Raw genomic sequence first — 20,980 nt, forward strand, 5'->3', positions numbered from 1 at the left:
ATCATGCTACAATGTCACAAAATTGAAAATTTGAAGTATGAAAAAAATTCTGAATGTTCACAAGATATAAGTGTGTGCAACCCTTAAAAATTTCAATTCCAAACTCAGAATACACATAGAGACACGACAAAGACAAATTCCAATGTGAATATTATCAATTTTTTTTGTCTTTTCGTGACACTATTTATGTTGCATTTGTCTCTTTTTTTAATCTCTATGTGTATTTTGAGTTTGGAGTTGAAACTTTTAGGGGTTGCACAGACTTATCTTCATCTTGTGAACATTCAACGATATTTTTTCAGAATTTTTGATACTTCACAAAATTTCTCCCACCCGCTAGAAGCATCAAACCGAAGTAGGAGTAGCACCCTTGTCTCTTCGGAGTTGACGCGCTGCTCAACGTGGCAGTCAACCAACTTGCCCTGCGCCCAGGCCCCGCTGTTGCCAGCTGTGGAAAACAGAGTGAAAGGAAGTGAAAAGTAACTCGGCGGTAACTTGGTTTGTAGCGGCGGGAGGCTGGGACTCGATCCTTCGTGCGTGGGCCCGGTGTTGATGCACCACAGAGCAGAGGGCGCTGGTCACGTGCTCTCCTAGGCTCGGTCCACCGTCCACACACCGGGGGCTCCGCCTGCCCCGTCAAAAAGCTGCCACCCTTCTCACAGAGAGGGAAGGGAAGGGAAGGCCGCCCGCCGAGCGACGAGAGCCCAAGCAAAAAGGCGCGGAGCCGAAACCTGCATTGCAAGGAGAGAAGGCCCTCGCCGCCGCCCACCTCCCCCCCTCGGGAGGCCGGCCATGGCGGAGGGGGAAGAGGAGGCGGCGCGGCCGCGGCCGACGCGCGTCGTGGAGGCTCTCCGCGGCAGGATCGTCCAGGCGGTGAAGGAGAACCGCGTGACGATCATCGTCGGGGGCACCGGATGCGGTAACTAGCATCCCCTCCCTCCTCTCTGCTTCGGCCGCTTGCTCGCGCTCTGGGCGATTCGATGGTGGCGTGATGGTTCTGTGCCATTTGCGAAGAAGGCCGGCTCGCTTCCCGCTGCTGTCCGTTGGGTTTCCTCTGCCCGTTTGTTCGTTGGGGTTTTTGGGGGGGTCGCAGTGGGTGGCGTGGCGGCATTGAGGGTTTCGGAGCAGAGTTTCTGAGGGGTTGGGAGCAACTCCCGGAGCTGGGTTACAACTTCGATTAAGACCTTGGTCTCGGAGACCTCGTTCTCTTCGCAGGTTTTAGGGGGACCCGGTTGGTGGAGGATGAACACAGCAGGGGTTTGGGGCCAGGATGTTGCTGCATTTTTCTCGGTCTAGAGCGACCCCTTATTCTTCTAGCACAATTTTGTCTCGGATTCCCCTTTTCTTCGTATTTTGAATTTTGGTTTCCTCTGGCGCTAGTACGTGAGGGTCTTGGAGCAGAGTTTCGGCTGGATTGGGAACAACTCCTGAGCGACTGAAACCTTGGCCACGGGGTCCGTTGTCCCCTTCACAAGGGGAAGTGGATGATGAAGACGGCAGGGATTTTGGGGCGGGATGATGCTATATTTGTCTCGGTCGATGGCGACCCCTTCTTCTACGAATTTGCCTCGGATTTCCCCTTTTTCTTCGTATTTTGATTTCTCTGCTCTCTAGTGCTAGTACGTGTGGGGTTCAGTTCAGATTTGTTCATTGCTTGTTGCCTCCGCTTGCTGTAGATTTCGTGCTACACTCAGCTACATGCGTCGCTTCCATTTTATGGTGCTGATTCCATCCACGTGGCTTCCTTCACGTGATTCCAAGTGTCCGATTGCTTTGTTTGCACCAGCACGTTCAGTCTAAATTTGACATATTCTGTCCTGCGCTCAGATGTAAATTTAGGCCTTCATTTGTACTGATAATGTATATGGTCCCCTTGTTTATCTCGTTGTAGGAAAGAGCTCCATGATTCCCCAATTCCTCCTAGAGGAAAATCTGGAGCCCATTATGTGCACACTGCCCAGGAGGTTTGCGGTGGTGGCCCTTGCTCAAATGGTGGCTCAGTCTCGCAATTGGGAGCTAGGGGAAGAGGTTGGATATCATATAGGCCACTCGAATATGAGCAATCTCATCTCGACAAGGTAACTTCCTTCCTTGTGAATCAGTGGCCCCATCACATAGGCCATTCTAGGTAGTGCATTCATTAGAATATTCCTTCTACTTCTGTGTTGATCTCGACAGACATTATTGTGCAGACTACCGTAGCTTAGCCAGCCACATCAAGTATACTTGAAGGATCGGAACAGCCAGCCAATTCAAAATAGTCCACATACGACCTTTGGTGCTACGATTTTTGTGAAAATGGACATAGAATGCTTAGGAGCCTTAAAGAAATCAGTATGACTATATCTTCCAAACTGAACTGCAGGCAGTATAGATTACTCGTGGTAGGTTGACCCATGGCAGCTGAAAATGGAAAATCACCTTGTTTGAAAAAAATATATGGAAAATCATGCTATACACATGTATTCCTTGAATCCTTGTTAATTTTTGTTATCCCACTTAAATATATGACTTGTGGCATGCACTTTTAGTACTAGTCATGCAGACATGTTTTAACATTCACATCTATATCCAGTTATCTACCTGCATTAATGATTTTGTTCGATTTTGCGTTTACTTATATTAGCAATTCAATACTGATTATTTCAAAATTAATAATGCATATGCATATGCATATACAAATAAAATATATTGCTTCTTATCTTTTAGGCTTTTAGCACCTGTCAGTTTGGAGTGTCATCCTTGCCTAGAATGAAATATAATGTCAGTTTCCTCATCTTCATTATACTGCTGAGGTAGGAGATGATCTGGATAGTTAGCATGCAGTTCAGTGATAATGGCAGCTTAATCTCTACTTTAGCTTCTCTGACTCCACATTTCCAACATATAGCCTTGTACGTTATTTTAAGTATCTTATCCATCTGAACCTCATGATCCATTCTTACCCACTTGACAATTTTGTTGTAAATCATTTCGGCTGCACTGCTATGGCATTGACTTTCAGTCTTGTTTAATGTATGAATCAGGTCAAAAATTGTCTTCAAAACAGCTGGTGTTGTGTTGGAACAAATGCGTCATAAGGGCTTTGCTGCATTGCAATATAAGGTTATCATTCTTGATGAAATTCATGAAAGGTCTGTGGAATCTGATCTTGTCCTTGCTTATGTCAAGCAGTTTATGATGACGACGAATGACTCAAGGTATGTACTCTGGTAACAAGCATCAGTGTATTCTATTCAGTTTTTTTATTTTTCATATTGATGGTTTCTGTCTACCATAGAAATGATCGCAACTCCTTCCTGCTGATTGCTAATACATGTCATGCCACTCTTCACATAGGCTAGTTTTGATGTCTGCTACCATTGATAGCACACAATATGTTGAGTACTTTAAAGATATTGGAAAGGTTGAACTGATTACCATCCCGAGCAGTTCATGCTCTAACTTCCAGAGAAAAGTCCAATATCTTGAGCAGGTATGTATTGATTCTTGCTCCAAAATGAAGTGAATTATCCTTGTTCACTGTCTAATATATTCCAAGTTGCACGATGTACCTTCTAATTTTTACAATATCTGAGTACCAAACATGCTGTAGTTTATGTATTTGCTTGTTCATGTATTTTACAACGGATTTAACATTCTGATATATTACTTGGTCATTTTCACATATTTTATTTTCGCACCATAACGCGCCAACTTCATTACTGTTATTGTTTCTATTATAATAGTTATTAATGCTGTCAGTAATAGAAAAAAAGTAGTAGCACTAGTAGCAATGGTGGGATGGAGGAGTACCTTTCCTGGACCATCTTTGTTTGTCAATTTTTTACACAATCAATATGTTAGGTTAACACCTTCTACTTTGCTCCCTTACTATTGCTTATCACCTGATTACAATGGAATGCTGTTCAGATTGTTGATATTCTGAAGATGGATTCTGAAACTGAATCACCCCGGACGAAGTATTGCCCTGGACTAGATTGCAAGGCAGAAGCTTATCTTAGTCCTGACGTGTATCAACTTATCAACAAGTTATTGTTGCACATACATGAAAGTGAACGAGACACTGAAAAGGGTATTTTGGTTTTTCTTCCAACATACTATGCATTGGAGCAGCAATGGGATGTGTTGTCTGGTTGTTCAATTTTCAAGATACATATTCTTCATCGCAGCATTGACACTGATGAAGCTCTTGAAACCATGAAGGCCTCAAAGTCTTGCCGAAAGGTAAAAGTTGTTATATTCCAATTTAACTTAGTAGTTCAACTGCATGTTTTATACCTGAAATACCTGCCCGTACTTTTAAGCTATGTGGTGCTAGTAGTGAGGCCTAATGCTAAAATTAGAGCGTAATGCACATGGAGTAATAGTATTTATGGAACGTATGGACTAGGGTACGTATTCTATGCAATATTTACGGAACTGAACATGATAATCGAGACCTTGATACTATGTGGAATAGCAATTTGTGTATTCCCATGCTCTCTAGGCCAAGTACATGTACAGGTGGTATATATGGTATACCACAAACACGAATACTTACAGGTGGTATATGTGGTATACCACAAACACGAATCCCGGACTATCTCTAACATATAATATCACTATCATTATTTGCTAACTGCCATTGCATTGTTGCAATGGCTAATTGCCAAAACGACATTTCTCTTCATTTTCGGGATAGATCCATTTTCCTACCACCGGTCGGCAACATATGGATTCCAATTTTGTTTATTTTTCCACCATGTGCCTTATCCAATGTAAGGACCAGGGATCATCAGGCCTCACTTTTCTGGGGGAATAATAACATCGAAAATAAATGAATTCTGATTCTGGGAGATGGTGTGTGGAGGAGTGGTGTGCTGGAGGACCTTTGTTTAGGATATTGTAGCATCCAGTATCTTTAACCCCCTCCTTGTTTGGAGTTGCTAATCATCATCATCATTAGTTAAGTTTGGAACAAAATTGGATCAATATAAATCATAGCGATCAGTTACATTTACACTGTAGCTAGTTTGAGGATCTTTTGGATCACAAGAATATCGCAAAAAAATCGAGAGGCTTTGCATAGATCAGTAATAATAGCCTAGATTCCTATGAAGAAAAACTCTCCACTTCAAATTGAACTCCGTACTTGTCTGTATACTCAGACAGTCATTTAAAATATTTGCATAGATTTCGTTATAAAACTATCCATATGTAGCATAGCATCACATGGGGCAAATTCTACAGGATAGATACATTCATAGGGTATACGCAAAGCTTGTATCCACTATCAAAGATCTAATGTGACAAAACTTCATGATAAGTTCTGTATTTGACCCCTAAAGTTTGCATCGTAGCACTTGTCACCCTCTCACTTCACATTTCCTAGAATTTGATTCTGTACTGGTACTGTACTAGTAGGCACACGTTGTACTATACGAAGTACAGTCAGACCTGTGTTTTGATCCTTGGCCACAAGGGCACCAGTGCGGCTGCCCCCTACTAGTATTAGTCTATAAATCGACTATGGTAACCACAGAAGTTTTCTGAGGGAAGGTAACCACAGAAGTTTTCTGAGGGAAGGTAACCACAAAAATTGTAACTGAATGAATATAACAGGATGCATGAGAGGTGAAATTTAGCATGGATGCATACAATGTTTACATAGTTGGAGCAATGTCCTCTTATCTTGCAATGAACTATCCTTTCACTCAGTCAGTCGAATCTTTTAATTGCAGGTTATACTGGCGACAAACATGGCTGAATCGTCTGTCACTATTCCAGGAGTTGCTTATGTTATTGATTCCTGTAGATCATTGCAAGTCTACTGGAATCCAGTCAGGAGAATTAACTCAGTTAAGCTTGTATGGATTTCCAAGTCCCAGGTTAATATCACAAAATACTGATGCTATTTATATTAAACTTACTTTGGACACTCAAGTTTGATACTAGTTATAACTTTTCTAGGCTGAGCAGCGGAAAGGCAGGACAGGCCGGACCTGTGATGGTCAAATTTTTCGCTTAGTAACAGAGCCATTTTACAACACCTTTCCTGATCATGAAAGCCCTGCCATTTTAAGTTTATCCATAAGAGAGCAAGCACTCATGATATGTTGTGCAGAGTCCAGAGCTATGAATGACCCCACCGGTAATTTTTCTCTGCAATTCAACTAATCTTGATTGATGTTTCTGTGCTGGGATTATGAACGTAAAATATAGTGCGAAAACAAGAACAGTGAACTAAAGGAGCAATTCTAGAATTCTGTGACCTTGATGCATCCTCCTCACTTGTACTTATGGGCTTTGTGCAACTTGCTCTTAACTACAGTATGATATTTCTTTCAACGAGAATGATCTGCATCATCTGTACTATTGTTAATGTGTTCACATCTTTCTGCTGTACTGTAGAGTGTGACAAAGAATTAGTGCAATATCTACACAGAAGTTTCTAGGAAGCTTTGGTTAGCTAGGTTCGTGGTGCATTGCTTTCATCTTCTCTTTTAAGAGAATAGGCTTCTTCTTTGCGTCTATCTAGTAACCATATTATATCAACTAAGGAATGCCGGTGACAACGAGAGATATAGAAGAGGATCAGAGCAAATTCTACTTGTAGTTAACTAAGATGAGTGTCTGAACTACCAATTCTTGATTGGATCTGGGAATTCCAGTAACTGCTAGTTTCTGCTGCACTGGAACTGCTGGTTCCTTACTGGGATGTTGAACCAGATACAGATTAATACAATAGTCACTCCTGTTTAGTTTATAGTTCAGCAATTGAATAATTAGATTTCATGCGGTCCTCTTGTCTTCCTCCAGTTTTCCACAGGCTGTTCCTGTCCTCCTAGAGAAAATCATGCACCATTCTGCATGCAGTCAGTCACCGTGCTTCCATGAGCAAAAATTCATTCGCGGGTGCAGCAAGAGATGAGCTAATATACAAATCAGCGACAGAATTTACATAGGGAGCCAAGATGACCTTAGACCTAGTTGATTAGGTCTATGTATAATGTATTAGCATTTTCAAAAGGACATGGATAAGTAGAAATCTACGATCTGAGTAGGATAAAGATAATCAAGCCCGTTGCTGTCAATACAGATTTCCTTTGCCATCATTAGCCACTTTTGCTTCAAGGTTTGTAATAATTGTTATAGCGCCGTACTGAGGCAAAAACCCTTTACAGAATTATCACTCTGCCCATCTTAAGACATCAGAATTATCATTTATTTTTTCAAATTTTCAAGATTGCCTACTTAGTCATCATTGTAGTAAGAATTCCCGTTTTGATGCTCATTAGTTGGATTGTTCGTATTTAAATATTTAATCCAGTGTCCCCAAGTGTGCATTTTTTTAACACTTTATACAGCCATTGCTATATAGATGTGACTTCTAAATTCTATAATAATTTGTTACGTATTTTTTTGAGAAAATTCAAAGCTTGCGTCTTGATGAATTGGATATATATAAATAGTAGTACTATTTACAAGCCCAAGTTGGCTAGGGTTACAATTGTGCGCAAAGAAAATTAATGGAAATCTCAAGAACATGAGAGGGACACCTTTTAAGACCTAGTGCTCCCGCGCATGCCCAGTTCACCTCGTCCTCCTTGATTTGATAGACTAAGCGTAGATGGCAAGGCTGATTGCAACAGTTGAATGTGCAGCCGTTCCTGTGCTTCCAGATCATCCCAATAGCTGAGGAGTACATGGAAGCTAGGGCATTTCCTTACCGGCTTTGGAGTGGTGCTGTGTGCTGTGAACCACCGTTCAATGATTCGAAGGGGTACTTGCCGGGTCTTGGCGGGCATCAGGTCGATCACAACCAAGAGAGGAATTCGTTGCAGGTCCACAGCACAAAGGGGTAGTCGACTAGCAGGTGCCTCATTGTTCAGCGTCTGGTCGCAGAATAAATAGGCAGCACATGTTGCAGTCCATGGCCCGCCCGCTGCTCCACCGTCCAGCATCGGTTGAGGCTAGCGAGCCAGACGAAGAACTTGACCTTATAATAATTTGTTATTGAAGTTAGAAAAAACACCAAATACTTCTTTGCATATTAGTCAGCAAGATCTTAAAAAACAGAGTACATGCATTTAAAACAAAACATATTTGGGTATGTGGGATCATTATACACTGTGTAACTCTTCGTATATATTTATTTTTTTTGACGAAAAAGCAGCATGGTGCTGATTTTCATTGATGTAGAGGTAGGAGCAAACAGTTACAGGGAACTGGGAAAGAAGAAAAATACGAAAGAGGAAGAGGCAGAAACATGGTAGGCGCCAGATGCCCAGCCTAAATACACTGGCGAAGCGACCTCGAGCTTAAGGCGGCTCAAAGAAAGTGGCCATGGGTGCCAGTCCTGCCTGTACCCACATCCTGGCTTCGTCAATGATTCTGGAGTGAACTTGAGACGCTGTGCCGGTCTTGGCGTTGAAGATCCTGTCGTTCCGCTCCTTCCAAATGCACCAGGATACCAGCAAGCAGGTGGCCTTCCAGGTAGCCCTTTTGGCGCGCGGGAGTGATCGTGTCTGTCTTCTGAACTGCGTCCGCAATCGGGTATCAGTAGGCATCGCCAGGTCCGAGAAGGGGCTGCCCAGAGAGCTCGCCGTTTTTGACCAAACCTGCATAGAGAACGGGCAGGCCGCGATGAGGTGGTGCGCTGTCTCCGGTGCCGCCCGGCAGAGCGGGCAGACCGGGTCATGCGGTATGTGCCGTTGTTGGAGGTTGTCTGCCGTCAGGCACTTTCCTCGCAGCAGAATCCAGGCAAACGATTTGGCACGCGGCGCCGCCTTGGCCGACCAGATGATCTCATTGTCGTTGGTTGGGATGGCACCCTGGAAGATCTTGTGATATGCCGAGGCAGCCGAGTACTTGCCATCCGAGGTCCATTTCCATGTCATGCTGTCCTGCACCCCGTCGCCGAGCGTGATTGCCGAAGCTGCCTCCTAGAGCTCGCAAAGTTGGTGCAACACTGTGGCGTTTGGGTTAGGTTTGACGTATCTCAGCCAAGCGTTGCCCTCGACGGCCGCACGGAGCATAAGCCGTCGCCCGTTGCAGTGCGCAAAGAGCTCCGGCCAACGGTCAGCCGGCCTGCACCCCTGTGCCCAGTGCGAGCGCCAGAAGCTCGTTTTCCTTCCGTTGCCGATGACTATCTCCGTGGATGCTCTGAAAATACCCTCAGCCGCTGGGTCATGGGGTAGCACCAACTCGCGCCAAGGCCTGGAGTCATCGATCCAACTGTTCCAGTACCAGCGAGCGCGGAGTGCGGCCCCTTGGCGCTGCAGATCGTGCACCCCAAGGCCACCAAACTCGCGCGGCCTGCAAACCTGCTTCCAGCTCACGAGGCACTTGCCGCCCGGCGAGGACTCGTCTGCCGCCCAAAGGAAGCCTTGTCTCAGCCTATCGATCATTTTGAGGAACCAAACGGGCGGCGCGATCGCCATGATCCGGTAGATGGCCATGGCAGTTAGCACCGATCTGACCAATGCGATCCTGCCCGGGAGTGCGATCAGCTTGGCCTTCCATCCTCTCAGTCTCTTTGCAAGGCTGTCTATAACCGGCTGCAAGTCCTCCCTCCTCAATCTTGTATCCGAAAGCGGCAGGCCGAGGTATGTGATTGGGAAGGCTTTGGACTTGCAATCCGTTTCTACCACTGCCTCCCCGATTTGATCCTCCGTGCACGCTATTGGTGTAGCCGCGCTCTTTGCCCAGTTGGCCCGTAGCCCAGCGACTGACTGGAAGAGATCCAAGAGAGTGATGGCGGCGTGCATCTCATTCCGCGAAGGGTTAATGAAGAGCACGATGTCATCAGCGTACATCGAGATTCGGTGAGGCATAGGGACCGTGCCAATTGCAGGGAGGACCTGGGCTCGGCTGGCCGCTTCGATGAGCCTAACAAGCGAGTCCATGACAATGACAAACAGGAGCGGGGAGAGGGGATCGCCCTGGCGGAAGCCTCTGCTGTGGTAGATTGTGTCAGATAGATCACCGTTGATGCCAATTTTGGTTGACGATGTTGCTAGCAGGCTTGCAATCCAATTGGTCCATCGGCGGCCAAATCCTCTCGCACGAAGCAGATCGATCAAGAACTCCCAAGAGACAGTGTCAAAGGCTTTTGCAAGGTCGATCTTGAGCAGAATGGCTGGTGTTTTCTTCATTTTCAGGGTTTTGATCATAGCCTGCACGTACATGAAGTTGTCTAGGATAGATCTCTCCTTGATGAAGGCGCTTTGACATGGGGCAACTAGCCCCTCCATTGCTGGCTGTAACCGTCGAGCAAGGATTTTCTCTATGAGCTTTGCCACACTGTGTATCAGGCTAATTGGTCTGAACTCCGTCAGTTGCGAGGCACCTTCCCTCTTGGGCAGTAGGATCATGACGGCCGTGTTGAGGGCCTGCAGGTTCGCAGAGTTGCACCCGGCGAACTTGGAGATGGCAGCCATCAGGTCTCCCTTGATGATGGGCCAGCATCTCTGGTAAAACAAGCCCGTAAATCCGTCCGGCCCAGGCGCTTTCTCTGCGTTGAGATCATTGATCGCATCTAACACTTCCTGCTCCGAGATGTCGCTGCCCAGGTACTGCAGAATCCCGTCATTGGGCAAGTACTGTAGGGCCTCAAAGTTTAGAGTTGCCGACCGTGGCGCAGGCTGCCCTAGTAGGTTGGAGAAGAAATCACAGGCGAGTTGAAGCTTCTCTCCTTGCTCAGACACATGTTGGCCCTGGTGTAGGAAGGATTGAATGTGATTCTTTCTCCGTCTTGAGGAGGCCTTCATGTGAAAGGACTTGATGCAAGCGTCTCCTTCTCTGACCCAGATCACACGCGCCCGCTGCCTCCAGAACGATCGCTGCAGTGCGCTGATGGCCAACAGTCGGACTTTCAGGTTGTTGCGGAAACGGTGCTCATCGATCGTCAAATCCCTCGAGTCTCTGGCCTTGTCTAATCTGTAGATCAGCTCATTGATCACGTCTAGGGCGCTGCTCATTTGGTTCAGGTGCCGGCTGTGCCACGCCTTCAGAGCTCGGGCCACCCGTCCCAGCTTGGTGTGCAAGACCACATACGCGTCAGGCGACAGAACCGGCTGCTCCCATGCCGCCGCGACCACGCCGTCAAAGCCCTCGAGCTTGGCCCAGAAGGTCTCAAATCGGAATTTTCTGCTGTGCTTGAACTCGGTGTCACAGGATAGCAGCAACGGGCAGTGGTCATTGACGGCCGAGGATAGGCCCTGCAGAAGGCAGGAGGGGAATAGGTCGTGCCATCCATCATTGAATAGCACCCGATCGAGCTTCACTTTCGTTGCATGCTGTTGCTCGTTGCTCCAGGTGAAGGATCGACCATGGAGATACAGGTCCTTTAGCTCCATATCGGAGATGAAACGGCGGAACGCGTTCATCATCTTGCGATTGACCCGATTGTTGGATTTGTCAGCCGCCTGACAGATGAGGTTGAAATCGCCAGCATAGATAGTTGGGCCCGGGTTCGCAGTCATCGCGGCTCTTAAGTCGCCCAAGAAGCTGATCTTGTCTGCATCAGCCTGCGGTCCGTAGACACCAATGACTTGCCAGGCCTTCCCTGACCTCCGATGACAGCAAGCAGCGGAGATGAAGGACGGGGTGCAGTGCGACGAGGAGACAGTGATCTCGCCGTCTTTCCAGGCCATGATAATCCCTCCCCGAGTACCAACAGCCGGCTGAAAGCAGAAACCGATGAAAGCAGGCCCGCAGCACTCTGTGACAAACTCTTTGGAAACCTCAGAAACCTTGGGCTCTTGAAAGCACACGAACGATACATTAAACTGCTGCACTAATCTCCGAACTACACCTCTCCTAGCAGCCGAGTTCAAACCTCTAACATTCCAAAATAGCAAAGGACAGCTATCCATGGGAAACTACAACAGATGGACGCAGAACGCCGATGGCTGCCCTAGACGGCAGGGGCGGAAGCAGCACCAACCACAGTCGCCCTCACTCCCGGAGCAGCAGCCAGCGCCGTGAGGGCCTCAATCTGGGCTAGGGTTAGCGGGCGGTCGAAGGAGAGCTCGTAGCGGCGCATGGCGTCTTCCCCGGGCGCTCCAATGCCAAGCTTCTGCATGATGAGCTGCTGCGCCCGGGCCATCGCGTTGAGGGTGGCGGTTGCTTGGGAGGCCAGGCGCCCACTGCGCCTAGGGTTGGAGATCGGCGAGCGCCGGCGGCGTGGCGCCCTCTTCTGAAGCGTGGGGCGCGGTAGGATGGGAGGAGCCAGCAGCAGAGCGACGTCAGCGACGAGCTGGTCTACCGCCGACCGCGGCCCCTCCACGCCCCCTGCCAGCGGGCCCTGGCTCTCCGGGCCCAGGGCGCATGCATGGTCGAGACGATCCGGCACATGCATGGGCGAGACCGTACCTATGCCCTCGTGGGCCCCTTCCGACAGCGCCCCCTCTGGGGCCACCAGCTCCTGGCGACCCGGTGCAAGCGTGGCCGTGGCCACAGCCGAGACCTCTGGGGCCCCTTTCGTCAGCGTCAGCGGCCCCATGCAGCTGGCCGGCTCGTTGACCTGGGCCTCCATGCCTAGTGAAGTGAGGGCCCCTGACATCTGGATCAGCCCGAGGGCGCTGGACCGTGGCGCCACAGGGTCCACCTGACCATGCAGGGCTGGCAGCACAGCAACACCTGCCCGAGAAGCAGCGCCCGCCCCCCCAGACGAAACACGAGAAGGGATTGCTCCCTCTTGGCTGCCGAGGATGGGCCCATGAGGGTTTGCCCGGATGGGGGTCAGCGGACGCTGCCAAGTGTCAGCCCGCGCCTGGTCGCATGGCGCATGCGCATGCACGTCGGGGAGGGCGCCGCCCATGGCCGCGCTAGGGCAGACCGCAGCTGAGCCGCCCGAGCCCGCTACGTCCAAGCCCGTCGCCGCCAAGGGGGAGACGGCCGAGCCACCGTTGAGGAAGCCCACGATCTTGTCGTCGGAGATGATGGCCACCTGCCGGCCTTGGTATGGTCCACCCCCCGCGGCCTCCAGGCGGGAGAAGACCGAGGTGCGCCAGGTAGCCGAGCGGGAGCCGTCGATGCTTCCCCGCGCCCACGACAGAGGACGCACGCCGAGACGCTCCCCCTCCCGACCAGCCTGCGGCCCACCACCGGTCACTGGGGCGGCGAACTCCTCGAGCTCGTCCAGATGCACCAGCACCAGACCAGCCTGGACGCGCGGACAAAGGGGCAGGGGCGTGGAGTGGTCGACGGTCTGGAAGAAGCTGGCCGGGAGGCGGAGGTGGTCGAGGGGGTCGATGTTGCGGCGTGGTTCGTGCGTGCCGAGCTCCACCCAGTGCGGCAGCTTGTCCGGCGTCTCCACCCAAGCGTAGAGCACGAAGAAGGATGTCTCGGTTTCGTGGAGCGACTCCACTTCAACGGCGTCGATCCGGACCATGGGCAGCATCTTAGCGACCGCCGCGAGCGACCAGGATTGCAGCGGCACGCCTTCGAGGAAGAGGCGGGCCCGGAAGCGCAGCGTCTTGAGCTCGGAGCGGGTGCGTTGCGACCAGTCCTTGACCGCAAACAGCGAGCCCTGGTTGTCGTGGAAGACGCCGCGCTCGAAGACGGTGTCGCGCCAGACGGGGTCAGTGAAGCGGGCGATGAAGGAGTCGAAGTAGAAGGAGACGAACACTGCTGTCGGGGGCAGCTCGGGGAACTCCGCCATGATGGCATCCTTCACCCTGGCCGGGTACATCCCCTCGGCGACCATCGAGATGAGCAAGGCGGTGGCGCGCAGACGGACCTCCCGGTCCGCCATCTCCTGGGTGAAGTCGAGAAGGACTGTGGAGCCGAGCGGCCGCCGCTCCGGGGCGCCAAGGCCAGGCTCCGCCGGGGCCTGGGACGAGGCAGCGGGGAGGGACGACGCCATTGCAGCCGTGGTGTCGGGGAAGATGAGCCGCTGGTGGATCGGCAGACGAGCGGCCGACGAAGGCCCGGCAGGAGCCCGGGGGCGGGGTTGGCGGGGGCCGTGAGGTGGTGGTGTTGGCGGGTTGCGGCGCAGTGGAAGTGGTGGTGGTGGCGGCGGACTACGGAGCGGTGGGAGCGGGTGGCGTGGGAGGTGCTTGGAGCGACAGCTCCGGCGCAGGTGGCCGAGGCGCCCGCAGTGGATGCAACGGACACGGCTTGAGCAGCGAACGGTGGGGTGGGCGGCTTCGAGGCACCTGTGGCAGCGGCCGGCAAGGTTGGCTTTGTAGGAGTAGTGGAAGTGGTGTGGCGTCGCGGCTGTAACTGGTGGAGGCGATGCCTTGCCCTGCCTCCGGGAAACCAGCTGCCAGGCCGCCCCCCCCCCCCCCCCCCCCCCCTCCCCATTGATGGCCCTGGGCGGATCAGGCGCAGCAATAACCATCGTCGCAGGCGAAGATCCAGCGGTAGCCGAAGACCCGGGCGCGTGGGGCGCCGGCGCGGCTTCAGAGGCCGGGATCTCGGTCTCTCCCATGCCGAACCGGACGACCGAAGCATATGACCGCGGGGTCGAAGGCGAGCTGTCCCCCTCAGATCCGCTGTCTGAGAGGCAAAGGCGTGCCTCCGAGCCAGGCATGCCTGGGAAGTGCGGCGAGGCTGGCAGCGCGGGGCTAGCCATGCGGCCTATTGACCGGCAGGCGGGGTAGGGCACGGTGGGAGTCGCCGTGGCCAAGGTGGCCACGGGCGGGGAGCGGCGGCGCGGAGCGGTGCCCTAGCTGCTGCACGACAATGTATCCTGTCGGAGAAGATGTATATATTTATATTAAGCTAATATTCTCACTCTTTATTGAAAAAGGTAATATTATCACTAACTGTCACTCTTTGTCGCCAGTCCTGCTGCAAAAAATTCTCAATCCACCAGAGTCTGCTGTTATTAAAGATGCACTAGAGACTCTTGTTCAAATTGATGCGGTTCAGCCAGCTTTGAGTGGAGGGTATCAGCCCAGTTTTTATGGCTATTTGCTCAATAGTTTGCCGTTATCGTTCCATGCTTCTGTTCTTACCCTGAAATTTGGTGAGATGGGGTATCTCCATGAAGGAATCCTGATAGGCATTATGTTGGACATCCAACCACTTCCTATACTGCAACCTTTTGGTGATCAAGCATTGGTACGTTCTAGTTACATCAATTGAGATGCTTGTATCCCCAGGTTCTATTAAAAACAATAGAACATGCTTATATCCTAATTTATGTTTTACAGCGCAAGAAGATTAGAGACAATTACTTTGATGAGGGTAGTTCTCAACAAATTGGCAAGAAGGAAGCTACACTCATCGGAAATCTTCGGGCATTTCAATTTTGGCAGTACATGTTTAAGGTACATCCTATCTTATCTGTAACAAAATAACCTGTACATTGGTTGAGGGCCTTTTTGTTAGTTGTTTCTTTTTGAAATTTCTAGTATTAACTTTCAAGTTGACGCGGTGTTTTGGCTCCTAGGTGCATATGCACCCATTGTCTAAATACACATTTTGAAAAGTTGAAAAATTCGGAACAATAATCCCGCGGGTATATCCGGACATTCTATGTATATGCACAAAGTTTTGGTGAAAAACGACGTTTTTGTGGCTTGTGTAAAAAAGATAAAGAAATGCAAAATGAATAGTTGTAATAAAGCATCAGAAATTGTCTTTTTTACACAAGCCACAAAAAATCTCGTTTTTCACCCAAAAACTTTGTGCACGCGCATAGAATGTCCGGATATACACGCGGGATTTTTGTTCAGAATTTTTCAACTTTTCAAAATGTGTATTTAAACAATGGGTGCATATGCACCTAGGTGCCATTGCCAATTTCCGCTTTCAAGTCCTTTTTACTAACAATTACAAATATAAACGCTCATTATCTTTTTATATCCTTTTCTGGTAGTACCTTTCCTAATGGATGGCTAATGTTGGGATGATATATCATGGGCCTTAATGAAAATTATTATTGATTAACCAAAATGTACTTATTTTTTGGATTCTGTTAGCACTATTTTGTTTTCACTAAAGTTACATGTTCTATTTTTTTCCAGGATAAGTTTCATCTGGAGTACCTGATAAATATAGCCAAGAACGAAGAATCAAATGCATCTGGGCCCTTGATCTTGAAAAATGAAGAAGACTGGTGTAGATTTCACAATCTCGTCCCGAAAGCACTTAACAACATCTCTGAAATCTGTATGTCCTTTAACTTGTGATAAAAAGTTTGTGAAGTGTATTTTGTACTAAGAGTAGGTACTCCCACTAGCAGTGGCGGAGACAGGCCTAGGGCAGTTGGGGCTATAGCCCTAGGCCTAGTGATAATAGCCTTTGTAATTTCTTGTTAAAATAATATATGAAAAATCACTAAAGTGCATCATTTAAGATAGCTTAGCCCTAGGTATAAAACCCTGTGCTAGCTTCGCCACTGCCCACTAGTATATGTGTTTTGATTGCACAATTTGCATCTATTGATGTGCGCCAGATACTCTTGCATTATCATAGTTTTTCCACTAAAAGTTTGAAAATGTACATAAGATGGTAGAAAGGGTTGGCTGCTGTAGCCTGCTGTGTTATACATCAGTGTTTTCTGTTCCTACAAAATATACATACTTCGTGTGAGGACCTACTCCTGGAAGTGCAAATATCAAAATGCTTTCCAAAAATACAATACATGGATATTTCTTGTTGTTAACTGTTCCTTTTAAACAGATGATGATATTATGAGCACACTGCACCGCTTTAGGCCTCCTTTTCTTCAGAAAATCATTCCTCCAAAGTACCTTCAGACCTTTGATTTCCACCATGCATGTCGTGACCCTGAATTGCCGGAGCCAGAGCATATGCCTTCATTCTCGTTGGAAGCTGATAATTCTCATTTAGATTCACAGCGGAGGTGTGCTTCACACCCATATATTTCCGCAACTGATTTTGGAGCCACTGACATTGTTAATGGCCTGAAGAAGGCTATCAAAGAGGTGAGTTGTATTATATAACTTTATGCATTGTCAAGTTAGCCATATACAAGACATAATGTAGAATAAATATTTTCTCCATGCAAACATAATGCTTCTTGATTGGTTCACAGATGAAAATACAACTTGCAGACGAACAAGTTGTTGGTAATGCTCAACCAGCCTTTGGAGGTGAGAAGTGGGTGGAGTATGTTAACAACACTTTTGAGGAATACAAAGGCCCTTTTAACAATTCAGCTGATGACCCCAAACCAGCATGCAAGTTCTTCCTCACATTAAAGGTAGACTGTTGCGGTCTTTCATGCTATTTTCACCTGTCCTTTCTTCCCCACGTCATTTGCAGGAAATGTTATTTGGCCATTTTTCTCCGTGTGTTGAATAAGATATTTTATTGAAGGATTGCCCTATTTTCATATCTGAAATTGTAGTAACCACAATCCCTGCAACATAGTACATCATGTTATAACCAGCCGGATACAGACCAACTGAACTCCAAAGATCCTAAAGATTCTACTGAAACTACTTGATAACACTTTTCCCTGCCTCAGCGTAGGACTTGACATGTTCTTTAATGTGATATTACCCTATGAATTAATAAAATGTAACACATTGATGAAACTATGAATAAAGTGGTGGTGACAGGTCAAATGACATTGACAACAGTGATACTATAACAACATGCATTTAGTTAAAATTGTACTCCCTCCGTTCCTAAATATTTGTCTTTCTAGACATTTCAAACAGACTACAACATACGGATGTATGTAGACATATTTTAGAGTGTAGATACACTCATTTTGCTCCATATGTAGTCACTTGTTGAAATCTCTAGAAAGACAAATATTTAGGAACGGAGGGAGTATGTACCTAACTGCATGTACTCCCTCCATCCCAAAATAAGTGTCTCAACTTTGTACTAACTTCTGTACGAAGTTGTACTAAAGTTGAGACACTTATCTTGGGACGGGATGGAGGGAGTATATGTTAAAAAAAACTGCAGGTTTATGTTAACTTGGTATTTTGACAACTCGATGGGTATGAATTAAACTTCTTTCTTCTGACATGTTGTTCCTTTGATCAGGGTTGTATAAAGGGCAGCTCTTGTTCATTTCCACATGATTGTGACTCTTTGATCTCTTCATCAGTTGCATCTAAAATAAACCCAGAAGAACTACCCTGGCGTGCTGACATAGGTTGGACACAGTTGCTGACTAGAGGTGAAAATGGTCACATTCTTGTCGTGAATGACAAAAATCTGAAGTTCTCTCGTGAACTTCGTAAGATAGTTGCCCGCACACCTTATCTGCGTTCGGCTGAGCATAATGCAGTTGCAAACAACCTCAGCATAGTCCTGAATGTCCCTGATCCTTCTCATCTAACTATTGGAGGTGAACATGAACTACCAGTTCCTTGGACGAAATTACAGCGGATTATTTTGTTAGATGATTATGGTTCTGGTGAAGCAATCAGCCACCAACTATTGCAGAAGTTCTTTGAGTATATTGCCATCAAGATCTTGCCGGAAACATTATCTGGTTTGCAGGTCATCGTGATCATGAATAACACAAAATTTGTTAAGATACAGGTACGCCATTTGTTAAGTTCTATCACAAATCCGAAGTTTGATTCACACACATGACAGTAAAATAATCTTGGTGTGCATGGCTCATGTATAGTTTATTTATTTATTTGCTGGTACCTATGTCCTGTTTTAACATTTGAGAATTACCTTCCGAATCTCAGCAACAAGCAACATTTTTTATCAGTCCACTGCCAAAAATGACAGACATTGGCTGCTGTTTTTATAGGTGGAAAGAATGGCAAGAGAGTGTTTCTTCTTTCTGGGTGAATCATTCCTATTAAATGGAGTGCCCCTTGGATGGTTTCCGTGCACCCGTCAACAAGATGGGCGAGTAGCAGGACCAGTTGCTTACGTTTTCAACATGCATCCTCCATCGGCACGGCGATTTTGCGACACAGGAGAACTGAGTGCCAAGTCCTCTGCAGAGACTAGTTAGGCCAGTCTAGGTTATACGCATATTAATAGCTACTCCCAGGTCAAATCGTTTTGCAAGCTGGAAGCTTGTACAGAAATATTATGGCACACTAGCTACGATGGATACGGTAGGCACTGCGCTGCGACTGCTAACTTGGGTTTTTATGTCGTCGCTGCTCTAATTTTTGTTAGATGTCCAATTGGCATGTAAGTGCCTTGAAAGTTGTTATATGTTCATTTGGAAAGTGCCTCCAAGGCATGGAGCCATGGAATCCCACTCTATGTGATAAACCATTATATAACTATGTCAATTTGCTTTTTAGAAGTCAATTCGGTTTTGATCTGGACGACCTTGGATACTTTAACGTGTTGTAGCGAGTCCTTGTGCAAATGCAAGAACATGAAAAATATCAAAACCTCAAGAAACAACAGGAGCAGATCAACTTGGGGGAGGGGTGCATGAAACTTAGTAACTAAGGAGCTATATATACCGGGTCAAACAAGAAACAATATATATGTACCCACACGAATGCACACCAGTGACAGCAAAATTTACTCAATATCCAACCTACTAAAGAGACCAAGCAATTTCTTGCTTGTACACAAGAAATAAATAGCACACATACCCGTTTATTGCGTAAGGCCTTTGTCATGCCCCAAAACATAGCAGTGACAATTGCCACATGCTTATAAATTCAATTCAAATTTATAAGCATGTTAGGCCATCAGGTTAACAAAGGTAGTACACTACAAGTGTTCTTGCTAGTACATGCATGCAAGTTTCTTTATTTCATCCCCTCCCATAGTACTACTTCTACTGTTCACCATCATTTCCATTGCTCATCTCTGCAAAAATAAATAAGATAGCAAGAATGAGTATGATGACATACTCAGCAAGCACACATGTAGCAGGGAAAATATATGTGACACCGGAAGCAAGCATATGGATTAGCCGTAAGAAAAAAAAAGAAACAAGAATGGTAGAGAAAATAAAGATGCGCTTAGAAATAATAATTTTGGCATCACACATGACCGCAAGCTTTCCGACCCGGGAGTCACAGGGATGAGATTTCACGCTTTTACACTTTTAAGAGGGGTACTCCGACGTCAACAGTCTCAATTGGAACCACACAGGCTCTAGTTGAGCAAGATTCTTTTACCCGCTAAGACCCGACTACCCGACCTTACTAGTGTCGATCGCTCCTACGGATCCATCATCGACACGCTTTCGAACGGGTGTCGTTCTTGGCGGAGAACCTCGACAGTCCCATACCTGTACTGTGACCGGTACAATGTTTTTGCCGTCGTGATGCCTTAGTGTTAGATTTTTCATTAGGACTGGAACATTAGAAGAGGAAATATTATCTCAAAAGATCACCGATATATCATCTCTAGCTTCTGCACAAGATTAGCTAGTCTTGCATGTGCTATTCTTAGCATAACGAGTGTACAGGTCCAACAAGTAAAAATGAGGCGTACTTAGTCAGAACAAGGCATGTGGTACAAGATAGAAAGAGAGAAAAGACAAAATAATCTAGAGGAGTTCTTGGGAGACAAGACGCATGCATCTTTCACAACTAGCATGCAGAACCAAACCATCATGCGTACTGTACAAGGACACACTAGCTGATGTGAAAAAATTAATAACAAGAATAGTGCTACAGACTAGCTATATAGAGAAGTACTAGCAACAGCGGCATGGCATGAGTAAAGAAAGAGAAGGAGGGTCGAAATCACTATTCTGACATTTTTAGCAATCTTTGTCACAAACTAAACTCGACATAAAAGTATTTTATGATCTGACTCTTTTAATAACGCCACGGCCCATGGCGTTTCTAGGCCACACAAAAACGCCGAGCTAGCTCGCGTTGCAGCCCTGACCCATGATCAGAACGTGGCAAGCTGGAAACGCCGAGCCAGTTCGTGTTGCTAGAAACGTCAGGAACCTTGGCGTTTCATCCCAAGATACAAACGCCGGGGTCTTTGGCGTTTCAGATCAGACCCACCGTTAGGCGTAGCTGGAGTGAGTGGCGGTCAGAAACGCCAAACATTTTGGCGTTGCTGAGAATGGCATGCCTCGTGGCGTTGCATTTAGCCT

At 47.3% G+C, this 20,980-nt stretch overlaps 1 protein-coding gene across 1 annotated transcript; it reads left to right on the forward strand.

Moving 5' to 3' along the window:
- The first annotated feature begins 657 nt into the window (after positions 1-657).
- LOC125548648 (zinc finger CCCH domain-containing protein 4-like) lies at positions 658-19,204 on the forward strand. The gene is made up of 14 exons (XM_048712214.1): positions 658-919; positions 1,892-2,078; positions 3,027-3,200; positions 3,340-3,475; positions 3,913-4,227; positions 5,724-5,870; positions 5,953-6,133; positions 14,780-15,057; positions 15,150-15,266; positions 15,966-16,110; positions 16,624-16,889; positions 17,000-17,167; positions 17,968-18,471; positions 18,695-19,204. The coding sequence occupies exons 1-14, from the start codon at positions 793-795 to the stop codon at positions 18,902-18,904; spliced, it is 2,955 nt and encodes a 984-aa protein (XP_048568171.1). The 5' UTR covers positions 658-792; the 3' UTR covers positions 18,905-19,204.
- Positions 19,205-20,980: the final 1,776 nt, after the last annotated feature.

This window comes from Triticum urartu, chromosome 1, assembly GCF_003073215.2.
Source record: "Triticum urartu cultivar G1812 chromosome 1, Tu2.1, whole genome shotgun sequence".
Lineage (NCBI taxonomy): Eukaryota > Viridiplantae > Streptophyta > Magnoliopsida > Poales > Poaceae > Triticum > Triticum urartu.